The sequence below is a fragment of the Rousettus aegyptiacus genome, unplaced genomic scaffold (genome assembly GCF_014176215.1).
Source record: "Rousettus aegyptiacus isolate mRouAeg1 unplaced genomic scaffold, mRouAeg1.p scaffold_m13_p_7, whole genome shotgun sequence".
In the NCBI taxonomy this organism is placed as follows: Eukaryota; Metazoa; Chordata; class Mammalia; order Chiroptera; family Pteropodidae; genus Rousettus; species Rousettus aegyptiacus.
This window is the reverse complement of record NW_023416310.1, coordinates 90,217,608-90,237,419: the sequence shown is the minus strand read 5'-3', so window position 1 is coordinate 90,237,419 and position 19,812 is coordinate 90,217,608. Positions and strand designations below refer to the sequence as shown.

At 41.6% G+C, this 19,812-nt stretch overlaps 1 protein-coding gene and 1 pseudogene across 3 annotated transcripts in view; both read right to left on the bottom strand.

Annotated features, from left to right (window-relative positions):
* The window catches only part of PDE6A (phosphodiesterase 6A), a 70,067-nt gene that overhangs the window by 43,563 nt on the left and 6,692 nt on the right, over positions 1–19,812 (bottom strand). Inside the window, exons 2-4 of one of the 3 annotated variants that reach the window (XM_036224701.1) lie at positions 8,353–8,556; positions 1,002–1,154; positions 254–343 (exon numbers count right to left, since the gene is read on the bottom strand). In XM_036224701.1, coding sequence (XP_036080594.1) covers positions 254–343; positions 1,002–1,154; positions 8,353–8,547 — 438 coding nt within the window. In that variant the 5' untranslated portion in view covers positions 8,548–8,556. Of the gene's footprint in view, positions 1–253; positions 344–1,001; positions 1,155–8,352; positions 9,599–19,812 lie in introns of those variants that run through there. The other 2 variants (XM_016150375.2, XM_016150376.2) reach the window with 2 other exon arrangements.
* Positions 10,688–10,806, bottom strand: LOC118606284 (annotated as a pseudogene).

Here is a 19,812-nt window from a genome sequence, read left to right as displayed (position 1 = left end):
AGGCTAAGTGATTTGCTCAGGGTCTTAGAGCTGATAAATGGCTTAACAGGAATTCAACTCCAAGCTGTCAGACTTGAAAACCTGTACAGGTAATAACTCTGGAATATAACTTTACGTATATCTACTACCTCATAACACTGGAGATGGTGCAAAGACACTTTACGCTGATTCCCAGGCTGCCTTTCCAGCCTGACCACTCCAATGCTTCAGTAAAGGCATGCGTCCAGTCCAGTCCCTTGAGCCACCCCCTTACCTGGCCACGCCGGGTCTCACAGTTGTGCAAGTAACTCAGGTGGAACACCTTCATGATTAGATTTGCAAAATTTAGGTACTTAAGAAGAATCTGAAAATCAAAGAGCATGAGAGGAAATAGGTGAGAAGGAGAAACCCTTCTTGTGGCCACTTCTACCATCAGCAAATGTCTGAATATTTTTAAAGCTTCATCAGAGACAATTTGAGCAGATAAGATTATGGAATGCTGACTTGACTCATAAAATATTACATTATAAGAGTAATTGCAAAATGTAGGATGTTGATAGGGGTGTAGTAATGAAAAACAGTTACTATTTATTGTTTTCAGTCCCTGTGATGTCATTTATATATGTTATCTGATCACCACAATTACCCCAAGAGATGAAGACTGTAAAGTCATCCCCATTTTAAAACTATATGTTAAAGCTCAGGAATCATACACCAAAATAGGGAAAGCCCCAAGTAATTATTCCTCATAGATAAGAAAACAGAAGTTCACAGAAATTAAGTAACTTATCCAAGTCAGTTAGATATTAGCAGAGCAGAACAATCATCTCTACATTCTTGGCTCCGAAGCCCAATGTCTGAACCATTATTCTGTCCTGCCTCCCTCAGAGAGCATCAGACTAACCCCCTTGTCTTATAGGTGGGGAAACTGAGGCCAGGCCAAATAGCAAGGTTCAGAGGACTTCATGAGCTGGGAGAACGTGCTGGCATGGCCACCCCAGCAGTTTCTAAAACATTCTTACCTCTTCATCTCTCTTGGTGAAGTGGGGCTCACCCACTTTATTCACAGCCATGATTATGGCCACCACGTCCTTCCCATTCATTATGGGAGAAGCCAAGATGTTCTTGGTCTGGTACTCCGTGAGCGTGTCCACGAAGTCACAGAAGTGTTCATCCTGAAGTTAGGCAGAGATAACCATGCATGAGCAAATGAAGAGCAAAGACAATAAAACAATCCCAAATCCCAGGTGCCCATGGTAGGGAGTGGGATGAGGGGGCTCCTTATTCTCTTGTTGACAAGAGAATGAAGACATTTTATCAATTTCCCTCCAGCAGGAGCAAGGCAATCAGAGAGGATTTCTGCCTTGGAAGCCTCCAGGTCCAGGTGAAGAAGAAAGTCTGAGATTCAGCCTACTAAGGACTATGGAGCAGATGTGAGTAAGGCACTGGGGAGGGTGTCCTAGGAGTGGGGGGCAGGGGTGTTGACTTTGTTTGGGGAGGAGAGGTTAAAGAAAGCTTTCTCGAGGTGATAACAATTAAAACCAAAATAGAAACTTGAGTGAGGAAAAGTCCTTCGTGAGTATAATAATCACAATTGCTAGCAAACATTGTGCCTGGTGCCTTACTCACTTTAATCCTCTCAATAATCTATGAGATGGACACCATCAGTCGCCCATTTGCCAGAAAAAGAAACTGAAATTCAAGGTTAAAGTTACTTGTTATTTGTATGTGGGTGACTCCAACATCTGCCCTCAGCTCTGCTGCCTTTTCAGGGAAGCCTGGTTGAGGTTAGACCTGGGTCAAGGTCATTGAACAAAAGAATATATTACTTTGAGCTTTTTTAACAATCCAATTCCAAGTCAGTCCAGTAGATATCTCCATTCCACAAATATAATAGGAGCCTTACCATGAGTCAGGTCTTATGCTAAACTCGGGGTACAGGGGAGACTAAACTTCAGGCCAGCTCACAGATAATCAATAATAGTAATACAGGACATTGTGGTTGGCTCAAAACTGTGAGAGTTTAAGAGAAGCACACACGGGGAGGCCATTATAGGGTGGTGTGGTCCTTGTGGTCAGAAAGAGGAGTCAGATCTTGAATTACTATCTTAAATCCAAAAGAAACCACCTTTCTGTTTCCTGGTAGCAGTGTAAGGTTTCCCAACCATGAGCTTTGCTTGGGACACAAGCCAGCCTAGATTTTTCATAGTTCATGCTGTTCTGAGAATGGAAATGTATTTGAGAGAGCCAATTCAGAGAGCTCTGCAAGAAATGAGTGTGCAGAATCTTTCCCACGATTCAGAAATTCAGTGTGATGTTCTGTATCTATGGATTTCTTCCAGCTGGACTGGGATTAAATAAACTGGCAACAGCATTGTTGTGGATGAAGCTGTCTCAAACCAGGTGAAGGGTAAAGGAATTAAGAGAAACCTGTCATGCTGTGCTTGAATTAGCACTGGAGGATTAAGCAAAATCTCTAAAGAGGCATTAGCCAGCCGCAAAGCATTTTTCCATGTCATTCTCTAAGGACACCGATGAATCCCCAAACCTGGGTCTGGGTGGGGCACGCTCGGATTCATTTCATAAGGTCAGATCAGTCTTGTAAAATTTATCTCTACCAAGGAAAGCAATATTTGAGTTTCACTTGCATCTGAAGCAGATGTCACTAAATCCATCAGAACCCTCCTTCCCACTGAGTTCTCAGCCCTGGAACTCCCCTCACAAATCATACCACTATTAATTGACTGGCGTTTGCACCATCATTGTCATCCTTGTATTTTCAGCATGTAAAGTCTTCTAAACAACTGTGTCATAGAACCTAAGATCATCAGAGACAGAAGGGGCCTTAGAAACCACGTAGTTCAAGTTCTTTGTTTCAAAGCCCAGGAATCAGATGCCAGCTAGGGAAAGTCCCAAGTCATTCATTCACTCAGTTAACATTAATAGAGTGCCTTCTTTAAGCATGGTGGGCACTGTTTTAAACCCTGGGGTTACAGCAATGAACAAAAGGAGCAAAATTCTTTCCCTGGTGAAATGGGAAAGGCAGACAAACGGAGTAGGCACACAAAAAGCAGGTAAACAACCAAACATTCTCTCTTCGGGTTGTGGTAACTGCTTTGGAGTAGATAAACTGGACGATGCTATAGAAAGTGATGGAAGGGATGGCAGGCCAAAGCTACTTTAGTCAGTCATGGCAGCCAGAGATGATTCTCTGAAGAAGCAATGCTGAGAAGTGAAGCATCAGAAGAGCCAGGCATGCGAAGCAGGGAACAGAGAAGACAAAGGCCAGGAGGGACAATGATCCGAGAAACAGAAAGAAGACCAGTGTAGCTGAAGCATGGGGAGGGAGGGCAAGGAAGGTAGAGAGAGGCAGGCAGGACTCATCCTGCAGAGCCTTGGAGGCCACGGTAAAGGGTTTAGATTTTTATTCCCAACGCAATGGAATAAATGCTTCTCATTCTCACATTCCTCAATTCCTCTTTCAAACATTCAGTTACAAAACCAATGTGTCTCATGATGAAATCTACTGTTTATTGAATAATAACGATGTACTAGGCCCGGAGCCAGATGACTTACATATATTATCTTATTAACTCTCACGTCAGCTCTGTCATATAGAACTGTCACTTCCCCTGTTTTATAGACAATTCCCTTGCTAGCAAGTGGAATCACCACTTCATTCATTCATTCATTCATTCATTCATTCATAATTACTGAGCACTGGCTCTATGAGAAGCATTGGATATGCCAAGACCAGTAAAAAAGATGAGGTTGTCCTCATTGGGTTCTTACGATATAGTGGGGACATCATGTAAAACATGAACTTACAATCCGAACCATAATGTAGGAAACCCCTGTGGGATAAGCCATACCCCGAAGCCCCAGCTAGGGAGTATCCTCTGAGTGGCCTCAGGGGCCAATCAAGTACATCGCCAGTAGTTGAAACCTTTCTGGGTCTCAGTTTCCTCTTTGGCAAAACCAGAGTGTTGAACCAGATTCTCTTTGAGGTTTCTTTCTGGTCTAGAGCACTGAGTTCCAAGTCCCACAGGAAGAGCAGGCGAGCAGGAGAGCAGGATGATGGCTGTGAGAGTCCCTGGAAAGACAACCCTCTCCGGTTTCAGTCTTCAGAAATGGGATTTGTTGGTGTCTAGGAAAAACTCACTGTTTTCCTTGACTCGCCCCTTACTACCACATTTCTGACACCAGGTGTGTGGCTATTTTTTCCAACACTGACCAATTCTCCAACACCAGCTGAGTGTCCTACAAATCAGTTCTGACACTATCTACCTGGAGTTAGCATTCGATCCCACAAGTTAATGGTTCAGTCTCATAAGAATACCCCCGCTACAGACCCCAATAGCAGGTCCCAGGTTGTCTCCTGTGTTTCTGACTGATCAGCTGTAAACTGGAGTTCCCATGATCCCCTCCTTGGGTTGGATAATTTGTTCGAACAGCTCACGGAACTCAGAGAAACGCTTATGCTCACCAGTTTATCACATAACAAATGATACAGATAAACAACCACATGAAGATATTCACAGGGTAAAGTCAAGGAGGGTCCTGAACACAGAAGCTTCTATCCCTATGAAGGTGGGATGGGCCACCCTCCTGGCATGTGGATGTGTTCACCAACACAGAAGTTTTCTGAACCTCATACTTTGGGATTTTTATGGAGGCTTCATCGCACAGGCATGATTAATTATACTCCATTTCTACCCCCTTTTCCCTCTCTGGAATATGGGGGGTGAGGATGAAAGTTCCAAGCATTTGATCATAGCTTGATCTTTCTCATGACCAGTTCCCATCCTGGAACCCACCAAGAGTTCCCTCATTAGAAGAAAAACACACGTACCACCTAGGAAATTCCAAGGGAACTTTGAAGCTGGTGTCGGATGCTCCTATCACTCAGGGAATTACAAAGGTCTTGGGAGCTCTGTGTCAAGAGGCAGGATAAATGCCAAATATATATTTCTGATTATAGAATGCAATATCATAGTCAACTAGAGAGGGGCTATCATTTATTCATTCACTCAATAAATTGTATTGAATACTCATTCTGTCCCAGGCACTGGACTAGGGGCCAGAAACTAGTGGTAAATGAGACAGATAGGATCAGACAGTCTTCATGGACTTTCCTAATAAGTGACAGGGTAAAGAATAAATATACAAACAACTATTAAATGGCAAGTAGGGTTGCCAGATTTAGCAGATAAACACAGGATGCTTAGTTACATTTGAATTTCAGGTAAATAAAAATCAATTTTCAGTATAAGTATATCCTAAATATTACACAGGATATACTTATGCTGAAAATTATTCTTTGTTTATCTAATAAATTTAACTGAGCATCCTATATTTTATCTGGCAATCCTATTGGCAAATATTCCTGAGGATATTCCAAGGATGAATAGGAATTAGCCAGAGCATGGGGAGCTACATTACAACCCAGGGAAACTTCTCCATTCATGACTTCGCATTTCAAAAATGTCATGATTATAAACCATTTCCCAGGTTTTTGAGGGCACTTAAGGCTCAGAGGGTCACTTATTGGTGTTTTAGGGACAACTTAGACCCCAGTCTATACCATCTTCCTCCTCCTTCTCCATTCAACCCCCAGTCACCGTCAGAGCTCCAAGTAGAATAAGATTTCTCAAAAGGAACCATAGGAGAAGCAACTACGTGCACGTGCCAAGTACACAAGGATGGCTGGTCTGGACTGACCTGAATCCCCCAGGCCTAAATCACCAACCAGGAAGACTGCCCAAGGGTGAAAAGCTCCCAGAGAAACACAGGTGTCACTTCCAGAGTGAAACAGAACTGTCCCTTAGCGCAAGCCTCAGAAGACTCCTGGACTGGGATCTTTTAGACTCAGAGAACCTTCCTAAATCCTCAATGCCTCAACACCAGGGTCCAGAGAAGCCGTTGGCACCTCTGCTCTCTGTTTTTCCCATAAATAGAATCTAAACTGAAAGCTCTAGAAGGGCAAGACTGGATTCTTCTCCAAATCCCATGCAGAGCTGGTACAGCATCCATTCTAACAACAACAAAACAGCAGTAATAGTACCAAGAAGCAGGAGCTGCCAGTATGGGCCATTATAATTTGCCCTGAACCTTGCTAGATGAGAAATAATTATCTCATTCCTACAACAATGAAAGGAGGGTATTCTCACCCCATTTTATAAATTAGGAAGTGAGCCCAGACATGCCAAACACTTTGCCAAAGCTGTATTCTTAGAAAGTGGGTAAGTCATGATTCACACCCAGATCTGACCTCAAAGCTTAACATCTTAACTTTCTTCCATATGATCTGAAGTACCCTTTGGTAAAGAGCACCTAGTCTAGTGACCTCATTTTATAAATAAGGATGAGGTATAGAAAAGCAGAGGAATGAAGAGCATGGACACAAGACTAAAGTACCTGGGTTCAAATCCCCACTCTGCCACTTTCTATCGGTGTGACTCTGAACAAGTTACTTAACCTTTCTGGGTTTCAGTTTTATCATCTGTAAAACAGCGATAATCAGAGCATGTCATAAGACTGTGACAATCCGTGTTGGTTACAATGAAAGTCTAGAGAGACTTGAAGGGAGAACAGACTCCAATCCAGCTGACTGAGTCCTCAGGAAAGCCCCCTGTGTGCGGAACCATTATCCCTACCCTTGGATGTCCAAGGGGAGATGTGGGAGAGAAAAACTCCATGGGAGGTCCCGCCCAGTGTGTTTCAAGAAAACCATTTCCCACAAAGGCCCAAGTCTAGATTTCTTATCTTGCCGAAGAATCCATGTCAAAAAGATGACCCGCTTGAATTCCTGTGTGTGTCTGTGAATGTGAAGTCCTGTCTCTGCCCTAACTCACTGATGACTTTGAGCAAGTCCTTCCTCAAGCTCTTCTGGCTCCAGGCTTCTCGTTCATTAAATAAAGTTGGTTGGATGAGATGATCTCTGAAGCCCTCTCCCTTTTTCCCTTTTAACCATAAGACCCTTAATTTGAAATGAAGTCAGAGGTAAGGTGAGCAGGAAATCACAAATAGCCAGACTGGATCTTGGAAATGACCAAACACAGGCTCCTGTTTGGCCAGAGCAACAATCAATGAGACTCACATAGCCTTGCCATCATGGGGCAAACATTCTTTCATGTTAGACAGGTGTTAAAGGAATTACAGTTGACCTTTGAACAACATGGGTTCAAAGGCATGGGTCCACTTATATGTGGACTTTTAAAACCTACTCAGTTAAAAATTATGTCGTCCAAGGGTCAACTGTATTAAACAATTACCTGATTACGAGTCTTTTACACCAAGTGTTTACTGAGCATTTGCTTTGTGCCAGACATTTGCTCGGTCCTAGGTCCTGGGATAAAGTAGAGAATAGGGCAGGCCTGGTCCCTGGCCTCCAGGGCTTATTGTGATAACAGGTTTTAGGAAGGAGATTGTAATAGAGGGATCTGTGATGAACTCCCTGAGGAAGTGACCTTTAAGCTGAGATCTGAAGGATGAGTACAACTCAGCCCAGGCAGAGGCTATGGGAAGAACTGCATTAAGTGATTTATCCTAGGAGATAAAAAAGGTCTTTGTCAGAGCTGCCAGTGGAATCCCACAACCACTGGCCTCTTAGAAGAAAGAGCCAAGTGCTGGCCCAAGTGATCAGCGTGAACACTTGCAGTGATGAGGCAGACTGCCATCATGTCTCCTGATGTAATACACAAAGGAAAACATCATGTCACCTCTATGATATTCCTGCCAGAAACACATAACTTGAATCTAATCATGAAGACATATCACACAAGCCCAAATGGAGAGACATTTCTGCAAAATATTTGGCCTATACCCTTCAAAAATGTCCACATTGTGGAAAACGAAGCCAGACTGAGGAACTCTTGCAGATTCATGGAGACTGAAGAGACAGTGCTATATGGGCCCAACTGGGAAAACTGGCAAAAATCGAATATTGACTGTTTATTAGATAACGGAATTGTATCAATGTTACATTTCCTGAATTTGATCATTGAACTGTTACTATGTAAGAAATGACTTTTTTCTGGAAATACACAGCAAAGCACCTGGGGTTAAAAGGGCATGCTGTCTGCAAATGACTCCTAAATAGGTCAGAAAAAATAGAGATATAAAGCAAATGAGGCAAGGTGTGAACAATTGGTAGGTTTAGATGAAAGATACACAGTTTTTTGTACTATTTTTAAACTCAACTTTAAGTTTGATTTTTTTTTTCCAAAATAAAAAAAGTTATAAATAAATAAAGAGAAGCACCAAGTCACCATCAGCCCAGTCTTGGTGGCCAGCAGCTCCCCACTCTACTTGTACCCCGGAACCCCATGGAATAATGCCTCCCTGCCCTCCCTCTGTTGGGAAAGAAGATACCTCTTCTGTGTTGGGGACGTTGACAATCTTTTTAGAGTGTGCGACATGGCCCACCACGCCCATGTCCAGGGGGAACACAATCTCTGAGTCAGGCACCACCAAGCAGTCCTCAAGAACGGCATCTTTGTGGACATTAAAGAGTCGTGTGGCTAGCTCCGCGATGCCATTTCGGGCCCTGTACATGAACAGGCTCATGCGGTCTGCCTGCAAGAGGAAGCACAGCTTCTTCATGACGTTGAAGATGCATTTCTCTGCCTGCAAATTCTCCTGAAAGTCCCGCAGAAGGTCAAAGATGATTTCACTCTCCTCCACGCTGTTCAGCGAATGGTAGTTGCTGAAGTCTACGGCTGCCTCCTTGGCCCCCAGCAGGTCTGAGATGACCTTAGCCCGGTAGCGGAGGTTGTAATACTGTTTGGCAAAGCCAATATTCGAATCCAGGAACTTCTCCACCTCCTCTGCTGTCACTTCACCCATGGCTGGGAAGTCTACTGGCTACTTCTGTGGTAGGGCTGAGGCTGATCTTCTGAAGGTAGTTTTGCTGTCTGTGGCAAAACTGAGTCAGGATGCGTTCTGCTCCACCCGGATTTCTCTGAGTCTTGTCTGTAAATCTCACTGATATGAGAGGGAGTGAGCTTGGGAGATTAAATCATTAATATTCCCCATGAACAAGGATTATGAGGATCAAAGTGTTCCAGATGCTGCTGGGCCCCAGACGGGAGGTGAGAGTTTTCTTTTCACCTTGGTCCCTTAACAGCTGAGAAGAGATTTTTGCACAGACTGGGAAGTTCAATTAAAAACAAACGAACAAGCAAATAAACAAAAAAAAACAAAACACTAGAGCAGAGGCTGCAAAGTGGCTGCACAGGAACAACCTACTACTGTAGATGTGTTTTCTCTGCCCAGTATGGTGTTTCTCAAGGTTTGACATAGAATCCTACATTTCCTGCTGAGATTCATTTGGCTTCTCTTAGAGAATTGGAAGATCTAATAACTGTGTCCACTTTCCTCCATAGCAGAAATGGCTAGCGTTGAGTGGGACTGCCCACCCAGCTGCCATCCTCTGGCCCCTCGCCCACCCTTCCATGCTCGCTTCTCCAGGGCCTCCCCAATTTGGGACTTCCCTTTGCATGTTCACCACTTAGCCTGCTTCTTTCATATACGTTGTGAGTCTGGCACCTATGGGTCCCGATCTCACAATCTCTGCATCAGTCTTTCTCAATTTTAGATTTCAAAAATTCTGTAATTTTAGAATTTGAAGGGCTCTCATAAATACACTTTTCGTAGTTTTTCTTTTATTACAAAATGCAGGTTCATTGTAGAAAATAAGCAAAGAAGACCATTAAAGTCACCATAACCCTGCTACTCGGAGGTAACCTCCAGTTAACATTATAGTTTTCTGTCCTTTCCATAGAGGCTTGACTTTAAAATCTATTGCTTGTCAAGTTCCCTGATTTTTCTCTTGGCACTTTAATGTGCTTTTTCTGGCACAGTCTCTACTTTCTTGGATTGTCAGTCAACATCTAGACATAATAGTCTAGATGTTGCTGGCTCCAGTGAATCTCCAAACACAAGAATCCTCACTAGGGGAGAAGAACACTTTCTTTCTAAAATTTCTATGTACTAGAATTTCCCTGAATGTCTCTGCTAGAGCCCAGCATCCCTATGTCGTAAACACTGAGGAATGTAGGATTATAGCTCATTGCTGGTACTTTGAACTTCGTAAATGAAATTTAAAGGAAAGTAGATTACTTTCCTTATTGTAGAGTGTAATAAATTCTTGGGAGAGGCACTGCACCCATTCAGCACTGTGTGTACAGATGACCCCCTGGTCTGGGCAGGCCATGCAGCAACCTGAACTTCTTCAAACACTCCCCCCACGATTGACGTGAGCCCTCTGTTTTGAATGCTCTTCCCCAGCTCTCCATACACCATCTCCTTTTCAACCTTAAGGTCTCAAGGTCTCAGTTCATACTAGTCATCCCTGGCTGTCTTATCCCAAATAGTCCCCAAACACCCTCTTCCTGGTTCCTGCCTACCTTGTCATCCTACTTATTTTATTTATTGCATTTAGTACAATTAGAAGGTATCTGGCTTGTTTTTGCTTCCTTGTCTATTGTTTGGCTTCGCTTCTTTCCTGTGAGTTCTGTGAAGGCCAGGTCTTATCAGAGCTGATTCCCTAGGCCTTGTAATGCTTCCTGGAATATCCTTGATGCTCGGTAAATATTTTCTTTTTCTTTTTTATTTTATTTTATTTTTTTAGGTGAGGCAACCCTTGGTCGACCTCACAGATTACAAGGACCTTTTCATCTTACAATCTCCTATTTTTTATTTTTTACACTTACAGCACCTGGTCTTTCTAGGTGGTCTCCCATATGAGTACTAACCAAGCCTGACCCTGCTTAGCTTCCGAAATCAGACAGGATCGGGCTTGTTCAGGGTAGCATGGCTATAGACACATTTTTTCTTTTAATTATAAGTCTATGATGGTTAATTTATGTGCCAACTTGACTGGGCTAAGGGATGCCTAAATAGCTGGTAAAACATTATTTCTAGGTATGTCTATGAGAGTATTTCCAGAAGATATTAGCATTTGAATCAGTAGACTAGGTAAAGATCATCTTCACCACTGCAGGTGAGCATCATCTAACCCACTGAGGGCCTGAATAGACCAAAAAGGTAGAGGAAGGGTAAATTTGCCCTCTGCCTGAGCTGGGACATCCATCCTTCCCTGCCATCACATGCTGGCACTCCTGGTTCTCAGACTCACACCAGGAGGTACACCATCAACTCTTTAGGTTCTCAGGCCTTTCGATTCAGAATGAATTAGATCATGGCTTTCCTGGTTCTCTAACTTGCAGACAGCTGATTGTGGGACTTCCCAGCCTCCATAAATGCATGAACCAATTCTCTGAAGAGCCCTGACTAATAGAAAACCCAATATATTTTGGCTAAAATTTTATAAAATACAGGAAGGCAAGAGACTGTCATTTGTGCACAGCAGTGTCATTCTATCATTCACGTACATTTTTCTCATTAAAACGTATACTCAAAAAATAAAAAAGACAGGAAGACATACAGGAAAAATTAAAATCAAACATAATCTTAGATATTACCAATTGTCAATATCTGTCGTATATTTAAATATTTTTCCTGGAGAATATGTATGTACGTGTGTGTATTCTTAATCTTGGCACTGTTGACATTTTGGGCCCAGCGATTCTTCATTGCAGGGGGCCGTCCTGACATTTTAGGATATTTAGCAGCATCCCTGGCCTTGACCCACTAGACACCAGTAGCACCCTCCCTCAAGTTGTGATGACCAAACATGTCTCCAGACATGTCCAAATGTCCCTTGGGAGCAAACTCACCCCAGTTGAGAACCACTGCTTTACAGTTAGATTTTTAGGTTGTTTCTAATTTTCTAGTATTATAAATAATGCTATAATGACCCTCCTTATATTTCTTAGTAAAAATATCTAAAATTGAAATCCCGGGCCCAAAGAGCTTGCAGCTGTCTATCTAAAGATTTGGATAAATAGTGCTAAGTTCATTCTCCAAGCCTATACCAGAGTGTAGTGTATGAGAGTGACTGTCCTTATCCCCACCCCGCTCCTCAAAGATTTAGCAACTTTTCTTAATCCCGGCATTAACAGCTTTCCAAAACTTGGCCCCAATACATCTTCTTACTTCGTTCTTCACAATTTCTCTACGTATACTCTAAGCTCCACCTTAATGTTTTTCATTCTTTCTGGCTTTTGCACCTTCATTCTTGCTCTCCCCTTGGGTTGTCCTTTACCACCTGGCTCTATTGCCATTCCCCCCATGGATTCTTTGATGTTCCAACTAGACTTTTTTTCTACTTGGAACCCCCAAATGATTGGTTTCCTTCTATGCTTGTGGGAGTTTCTGCATTCTAGGCTGTATTATTTCTGTACATCTGTACTATCATTAAACTTAAGCTCTTTGAGAATGGGCATAAAAAAAACTTCACCTGTTTTTGGAAGTCTCCAAAAGATCCCAGCCCAGGTCCTTTTCCATAGTATGCCCTCCAGGCTTAGTCTGGTAGAGAACATAGGCAAACATTTTGCAAGAAATCTACTTTCACCTCATTTTCCAATATGCCAGAATGAAGAAGGCAAGCCTTTTGAAAACTTTCAATCCTAATTGTTGGGTAGGAACAGATAAGCTGATATTTGCAGTAGGTTACCTCCTAACATGTCTGTTAAATGGGCCTGATTTCAAACATCAGTGGAAGGAAATCTAGCTTCTTTCATTGGGAGCAGGGGCTGCCAGGAGGGTTAAAAAATATCATTTTGTGTAATCTAGTTTAGAAAAGTACATGTACTTCTAGGTAGAAGAAAACAGAATTGTAGGCCTAACTATGCCACGGACTCATTCTGTGACCTTAAAAAGTCTTGTCCTCACTCAAGGCTTTGGATTTCCCAATTAACAAAATAAAAGAGTTTAATAATGTGTCTCTAACACTCCTGGACACCTGACTCTAGATGGGTTTAGAGTAAGGGAGGACCGTCCAGGAATGGCTGACCTCTCTATTTCTTGCCTTGCTAAAGGAGCCTCCTGCAAGAATAGCTGGAACTATTTATTTGGAATGATCACTGCTCCAAGATCCAAATTTCACAGATGAGGAAACTGAAAAGCTTTGAAAAGTTAGTACACTCAAATCACAGGTGAGTTTTTAAAATTCTTTTTATTGAGATATAATTCACATAACAAAATCACCCTTTTAAAGTGTGCAATTCAGTGTTTTTTAGTATATTTGTTATGTTGTGCCGCCACTAATCTGTTTTCTCATTCTCTGATAACCACTAACTTATTTTCTTTCTCTGTATGGATTTGCCTATTCTAGGCATTTCACATAAATGGACTCGTAGAATACATGGCCTTTTGTGTCTGACTACTTTCACTTGGCATACTGTTTTCAAAGTTCGCCCATGTTGCTGCATGTATTATTACTTCATTCTTTGTGTGGCCGTATAATATTTTATCGTATAGATTTATCACAGTTTGTTTATCCATTTATTAATTGACTGGCATTTTGGTTATTCTCATTTGGGGGCTGTTAAAAATATTCATGTACAAGTCTGTGTAGGCATGTTTTCAATTCTCTTGGGTATATACCCAGGAGTGGAACTGCTGGGTCCACAAGTGATTTTAAGACTGCGCTTAGAGGTAAAGATGAAGGAATAAAGGGAAAAAATAGGACCAAATAAGGAACCCACTGGGTCAAGGAGAGGTATTTTGTAAGGCACCTTTTTAGGAAGACCAGGGCTCTGAAATTCAGGACCTGCTCGAATGGGAATGGGCTGATCAGTCTATTAGTGGCCACCACAAATTCAAGTGTTGGGTGTAAAGGTCTCCACAGGCTCCCCACCATTCATCACTCCTGCTAGTGGAATGGTGAAGGAAACTGGGAGGTGGCGAGTGTGCCAGTTTGTTCAGGGAGGATCCAGAGAGTAGGACAAGCCAGCAGGACAGAGATTTGTTACTTTACAAAGGCAGTACCTAGCATGCTTTAAGAGGTGGAGCTTGGGAGTTGGACCTGGGACTGAGTTTGGGCCTGTCATTTGTTATCTGTGTAAATTATTTAATTTCTCATGGACCTCACTTTGATTATCTGTAAAATTAAAATTATTTTACATGGTCATCGTGGAGATTAAATGCGATTATATATTGTATAGTGCAAAGCTATGCATGCAGTGCCTACTAAGTTGAACCATGTGAAATTGCCCCTATCGATCTCTTTTGTGTCATACAAATGGCAATTTTATACTGTTCGATGTAGGAATTATTTAATCATTGTTAGTTATAATTATAAAATTAATGGGATCATCCTAAAGATAGTGAGCTCCTTGTCATTGAGGCTATATAAGCCGAGGACATAGGAAAGAGGATTCAGACATCAGTATTTAAGTAGAAAGTCGAATCTGAGACTAACAAGTCAGTAAGGAAAATGTTTCGGTCTTCCCAGAGGAATAAGAAAATGGCCTAGGATGGGGGTTGAGAGAATAGAGAGAGAGGAGTGGGTATAGAAGCAAGAAGACATGTTGGCTGACTGGGATACAGAAGCAAAAGAGACAATGGTTCAGCCTGGGTAATTTGTGTGTCATCGGGCCCCAGTAGGATACTGGGCACTGAGCATTCCCCTTCAGGGCATTTCACTACTGTTAAATGTTATTTAGCCTTCATTTCCAGATTAAAGGCATTTTCCTTTCTGGCTTGCCAAACCCCATGTTCTCTGTGAAGCCACAGAGGGAAGACGATCTCCCTGGCCCCATCGGCTAGCCCTTAGAACTGAGGGAACAGCCTGGATGCTCTCTACCCTCATATTATGCCACATTGGTACATTCCCATGTTTCATTTGCTCTTACCCTTAATCTAGATTTGATATCAATTCTAAAATGTCCGGCCACCTGTCGAATTAGTGACTTTATTCATCTACTTGGGTTTCCTGTCAGGTCTGTCTCTGGAGCTTGGCTAGTCTGTGAAGTTCTCTTTGTTTTATCTTGAGGGTCTAACCTAGGTCAATGTAATAGCCACGTAAAAGTTTGTCTTTATGTGCATTTTTTGAAAACTCTGATTCTGAAAGGGATGTTTAACTCAAAAATATTTAGGCACTGTGAGGAACTCTGAAAAGTCAGGTAAACCTAGGTCCTAAAAACATGCTTGGTGACCATACTAGTAGAAAGGCGACAGGTATAAGGGTAAACTTGAGCTTTGAAATCAGAGTGAGCTGAATTCTAATCTGTAATTTACAAACTTTCAGAATGGGTGGATTATTTAATCTCTAGTCTCAATTTTGTCATTTGCAAATAGTGGATAACAATGATACTCATTTTATAGAGCTGTTGTGAGGATTAGAGACAGTATATTAAAACAGTTCTCGATAAATGTAGCCATTAATAATGATAATGTAAGCTAAGTATGAGGCATTGATATTCAGTAGAAAGCAGAAGTAATACAAATATATCTATTTTCCTATTTTTTTAACCAAATCTTTTATGATTTTTCTCCTTTTAAAGTAATAAATCTTTGTGTTGTAGAAAATTCAGAACATTCAGTAAGTAAAAAGAACATATGGACAGTCACCACTCAGAGAAACATTTTGATACACACTCTTCTTTTCCAATTATATAATTTTTAAAACAAAACTATGGTTGGGCAATATTTATTTTGTTTGTTTAATGATATATGTAAACATCTTTCTGTGTCATTAAATAGTCTTTTACCACGTGATTTTTAATGGCCTCATAGACTTCTATTGGGTGGCTGTAGCATAATTTAACATACTTCTTCACCTGTTGGTTATCTAGACTGCTTCTAATTTTTTAGTATTTTTAATGAACATCTGTGTAGTTAAATCTTTGCACGCTTCCTTAATGATTTTATCTTCTTAATAAAATACTTGTTCAGAAAGGCAGAACAACTTCACTACTAATTTTTAAAGAGATTGTCCTATCTGCTCAAAATATGAGATTTTAAGTAAAGACATAATGGGCAAGTCAATATTTTAATGATCATTCCCCCCCCCTTTTTTTTTTTTTGGTGTTTTGCCTTTTTCTTTGCCTTCTTTATTCAGATAGAGATTGGGAGAGAAAGGGTAGGTTCACACAGATTTAAGAATACTTATTTCTTCCTTCACACTTATTTAACATTGATCAGTACTCCGTCATATGGTTCCACCAAACTATAAAGGAGGTTGAGGAATTTATTCTTGTTGAGATAACATTCCATGGTTACTATTTGTTTCAAAACATTTGCTTTTGACCAGAAATTTCATTTCATTTCATTTGAGTTCATTCCATTTCACTTTATTTCATTTTATTACATTCCTGTGGTAGTTCTTATGCTCAGATCCCATGCTCAAACATGCTGGTATGCACTTTGGGTGTTTTTGTTGAGTTTTAGATGTTCAGCTTATTGTTGTTTCAAGGGGAGAGATCTGGGGACGTATCTCACTCTGCCGTGTTTCTGACATCAGACTAGATCATGTTCCATTTTGACTGACCATCTCCCACAGCAGCTAGCTCATATCCCTGAAAGAACAAATCTGGGATGCTGAGGCTCATGATTGCCATGAAATGTCAAACAACAGATCACTTTCTGTATCTAAATATTTTTAGCAAAAGTGACTTGTTCTCCTTCACCCTGGATGTAAGAGTCACATTTCTTTTCTTTCTCCAAATCAAATTTTATATGTTCCAAGGTCCCATCCCACAGTGCTGGCAGGATATTCAATCCTGATAATTATTATGATTGCTGCCTCACCCCAGGGCCATGTGAACATCTGTTGGTCTAATTCAGGCCAGCTGGGGAAAAGCCTGCTGGCCTTCAGTCCACACTGCTACCATGAATGTCCCCCTCATCCAAGCTGGTATGACCGCTGAAAAGGCAACATATCTATCTCCACTGGGGCTCAGGGGTCCTTGTTGTGGCTCTAGCCTCCCAGGGCCACCAACGGCTAACCATGTAGGAAGCCTTCTCACCTGTCCAGGGCAGGGAGAACCCAGATCCTTGCCACTTAAGGAACCTGCAAAGCTTAGCGCTCTGTTTTAATCCCGGGGGAAGCACTTTCAAAAATCTCCTTTCATCGACTATTTGGCTGTCCATTTTTTCCCCCCTCTAGGACAATTTACCTAATTTCACCTAAAGGCCCAAAGCAAGAGGGGATCTCTTCTTGAGCCTATGAATAGTTACTTCCTTTCTTGCTACACAGTGGCCCTGAGAAACAAGAGATCAAGAAGGGCCAAGCCTCCCCTAGGGACTGGAGGAGATGGGGTAGAGGTAAAATACCTATAATTGTTCAAAGTATTATTCGTAATATTAACAGAATGGAAACAACATAATGTCCTTCAATGTTTGAATAAATGATGGTACACTCAAACAGTGGAATACTACGCAGCCACTGAGGCCAAAGATTTCCTGTCCCGCATGTCCTTCTTACAATGTGACTTTGACACTTCTCCCTTTCAGACTTGGGGTCTACTGCTTTCTCCTTAATTTTTATGACTTATGACCAACAAAGTGCAATAGAAGTGAGGCCATGTGACTTTTGAGGCTGTACAGTGTGTCCAAAGAGCTTGCTGGAATGCTGGCTCTTGAAGCCTTTAGCTGTCACTTAAGCATGGACTGCCCTGAAAGTACCATGGTGTGAGGAAGCCCAAACTAGCTCACACAGAGAGACACAAGAGAGGTACTGAGACACAAAAAGAGATATCCAGATGGCCTTCAGCTGCTTCATCCCCATCCTCTGTCCCAACGCTAGCCACTACCTGACTATATAGCTCTATGAGAGACCCACTCAGTCAAGTTCTTACAAATTCCTAATCCACAGAAACCATGCAAACTTACAAAATAATTACTGTTTTAAGCCACTAAGCTTAAAGTGATTTGTAACTCACCAATATAACCAGAAAGCAGCTCTTTATGCACTGATATGGAACAATCTTCAAGGTATAATATGAACTTTTTAAAAGTGTAGAAAAGTGTATATTGTATATTTGTTTCAAATATATATATATATTTTAAGTCTCATATAGATCAGTAGTTTGCCAAACATAGGTGTGCATTAAATCTCTTGGGAGGGGGGATCTTTAAAAAAAATGTCGATACACCAATTCAATCATAATATCTAGGGATGGGACCTGAGCATTGTTATCTTTTAAAAGCTCTCTAAGAGATTACAATGTGCAGTCAAAATGGAGAACTGTTAGTATAGAATAACCTGGAAGGCGACACAGGAAACTGGTGCTGTGTTTGCTTCCAGAAAGGGATACTGGGGTAAGGATGGTAAATGTGGGAGGGAAATTTACTTTTCATTGTAAACTCTGATCTTTTTTAAATGTTTACTTGGACGTGTTACCTATTTCTGAGAACAATCAAATTTTTTTAAAAAAGTAAAACACCTATAGTAGTGAAAATGAATCAGAATAGCAAATGGGGAATAGCTCATTCAATAATGGGACTCAGGTCAGGGCCCACTATAGTGGAGCCTCAGAGGAAGTGACCTGTCCTTCCTGGGCATAATGGGAATTCAGGAAGTGCTGAGGAGGTGAATGCTGAAGTAGTTTCTGACCTGAAATGACTTATTTGCTGACCCACAAAGACATCCACTTAACTACATTATTAGTTACTTGTTGAAAAGCAGTTTGGGACAGAGTAATGCCTAAATAATATGTTAGCCTCTGGCTGCCAACCACCTCTGTGAACCTTAGACCAACAGGAGGAAAAATGCCCAGGCAAATGGGAGGGGTAAAGACATTTGGGTTCTGGCTGCCTGGGCTGCTGATCAGCTGTTATCGAGGAAAAGCAGATTGATTATTAGCCATCCCTCCATTAGCAGTGATTTCATTATTTGTTTCACCTCTTAGATTCCCACTGCAGGGAATTGGGTGGGACATTGATCAAGGTAAGGTAGAATGGCGGTTCCATGGGGCCCCTGAGGAAGTATATGTGGGGAAGTGGGGAGATCAAGACATTAAATAGCCACCTGGGATGCTGAAATGAAAGGCAGAGAAGCTCCAAGGGCTGACCTAAAGCTTCCTCTAGAACTATCTACCTGCATTGGGTCAATGCCACATGTTCTTGGGTTTTGGCATCTGGCAGCTCCCAGTTTGAAAGCCCACATAGATTAAAACATATGGAATAAGAGAAAGTAATAACCATTCTTAAATTAAGCCAGTGTTTATTGGTGTCTATTCCTCACAAAGATGGCGGTGAATTCTTATATTTGACTAAAGGTAAGTGTAGTGGTTAAGAGTGGGCTTTGCAGTCAGATGCAACTGGGTTAAAATCATGCTATTGTCACTTATCAATTATGAGCCCTAGGGCAAGTCACCTAACATCTCTGAGTCTCATTTCCTTACCTCTAAAGGGAGAATCATAATATTGTCCTCCTTTTGTCAAAAGCTACTGTGAGGGTTAAATAAGATAACCAATGTGAAGAGTTTTGTGCATCCCCAAATAAATATGCAAATCGGCAGCTTTTGTCATTCTGCTTGTTTTGCAGCCTATTAGGAGCTGACAAAATACTTTATGCCCAGAGTTTTACTTGACCCTCTCCAGGACTCTGGGGGCAGGCCATTAACTACCCTTTGTAAGGTGAGAACATTGATGCCCATTGGGGTGAGGTGATATGTCTCTAGTCATAAGAGGCAGAGTCAGGAATAGAACCCAGGTGTTCTGGTTTCCTAATATGGCTTGTGACTCTGGAAGCTCTGAATCTGGTGGGTAACGGAAACTTGAGGATCAACTCTGGATAGTAAAGGAAATTCCTTAAATGACTATGAAGAAGTTCACTGGAAAGGGAAGGAAGTTAATATTTTGCTTCCTTCACAAGTCCTCTTTCATTCCCATCTAGTAGGCCCCCACAGGCTATAAACAAGAATGGACAACTTAATATATACTCAATATCTAAATCAAGTCTAAGACAAATTTTGAGCC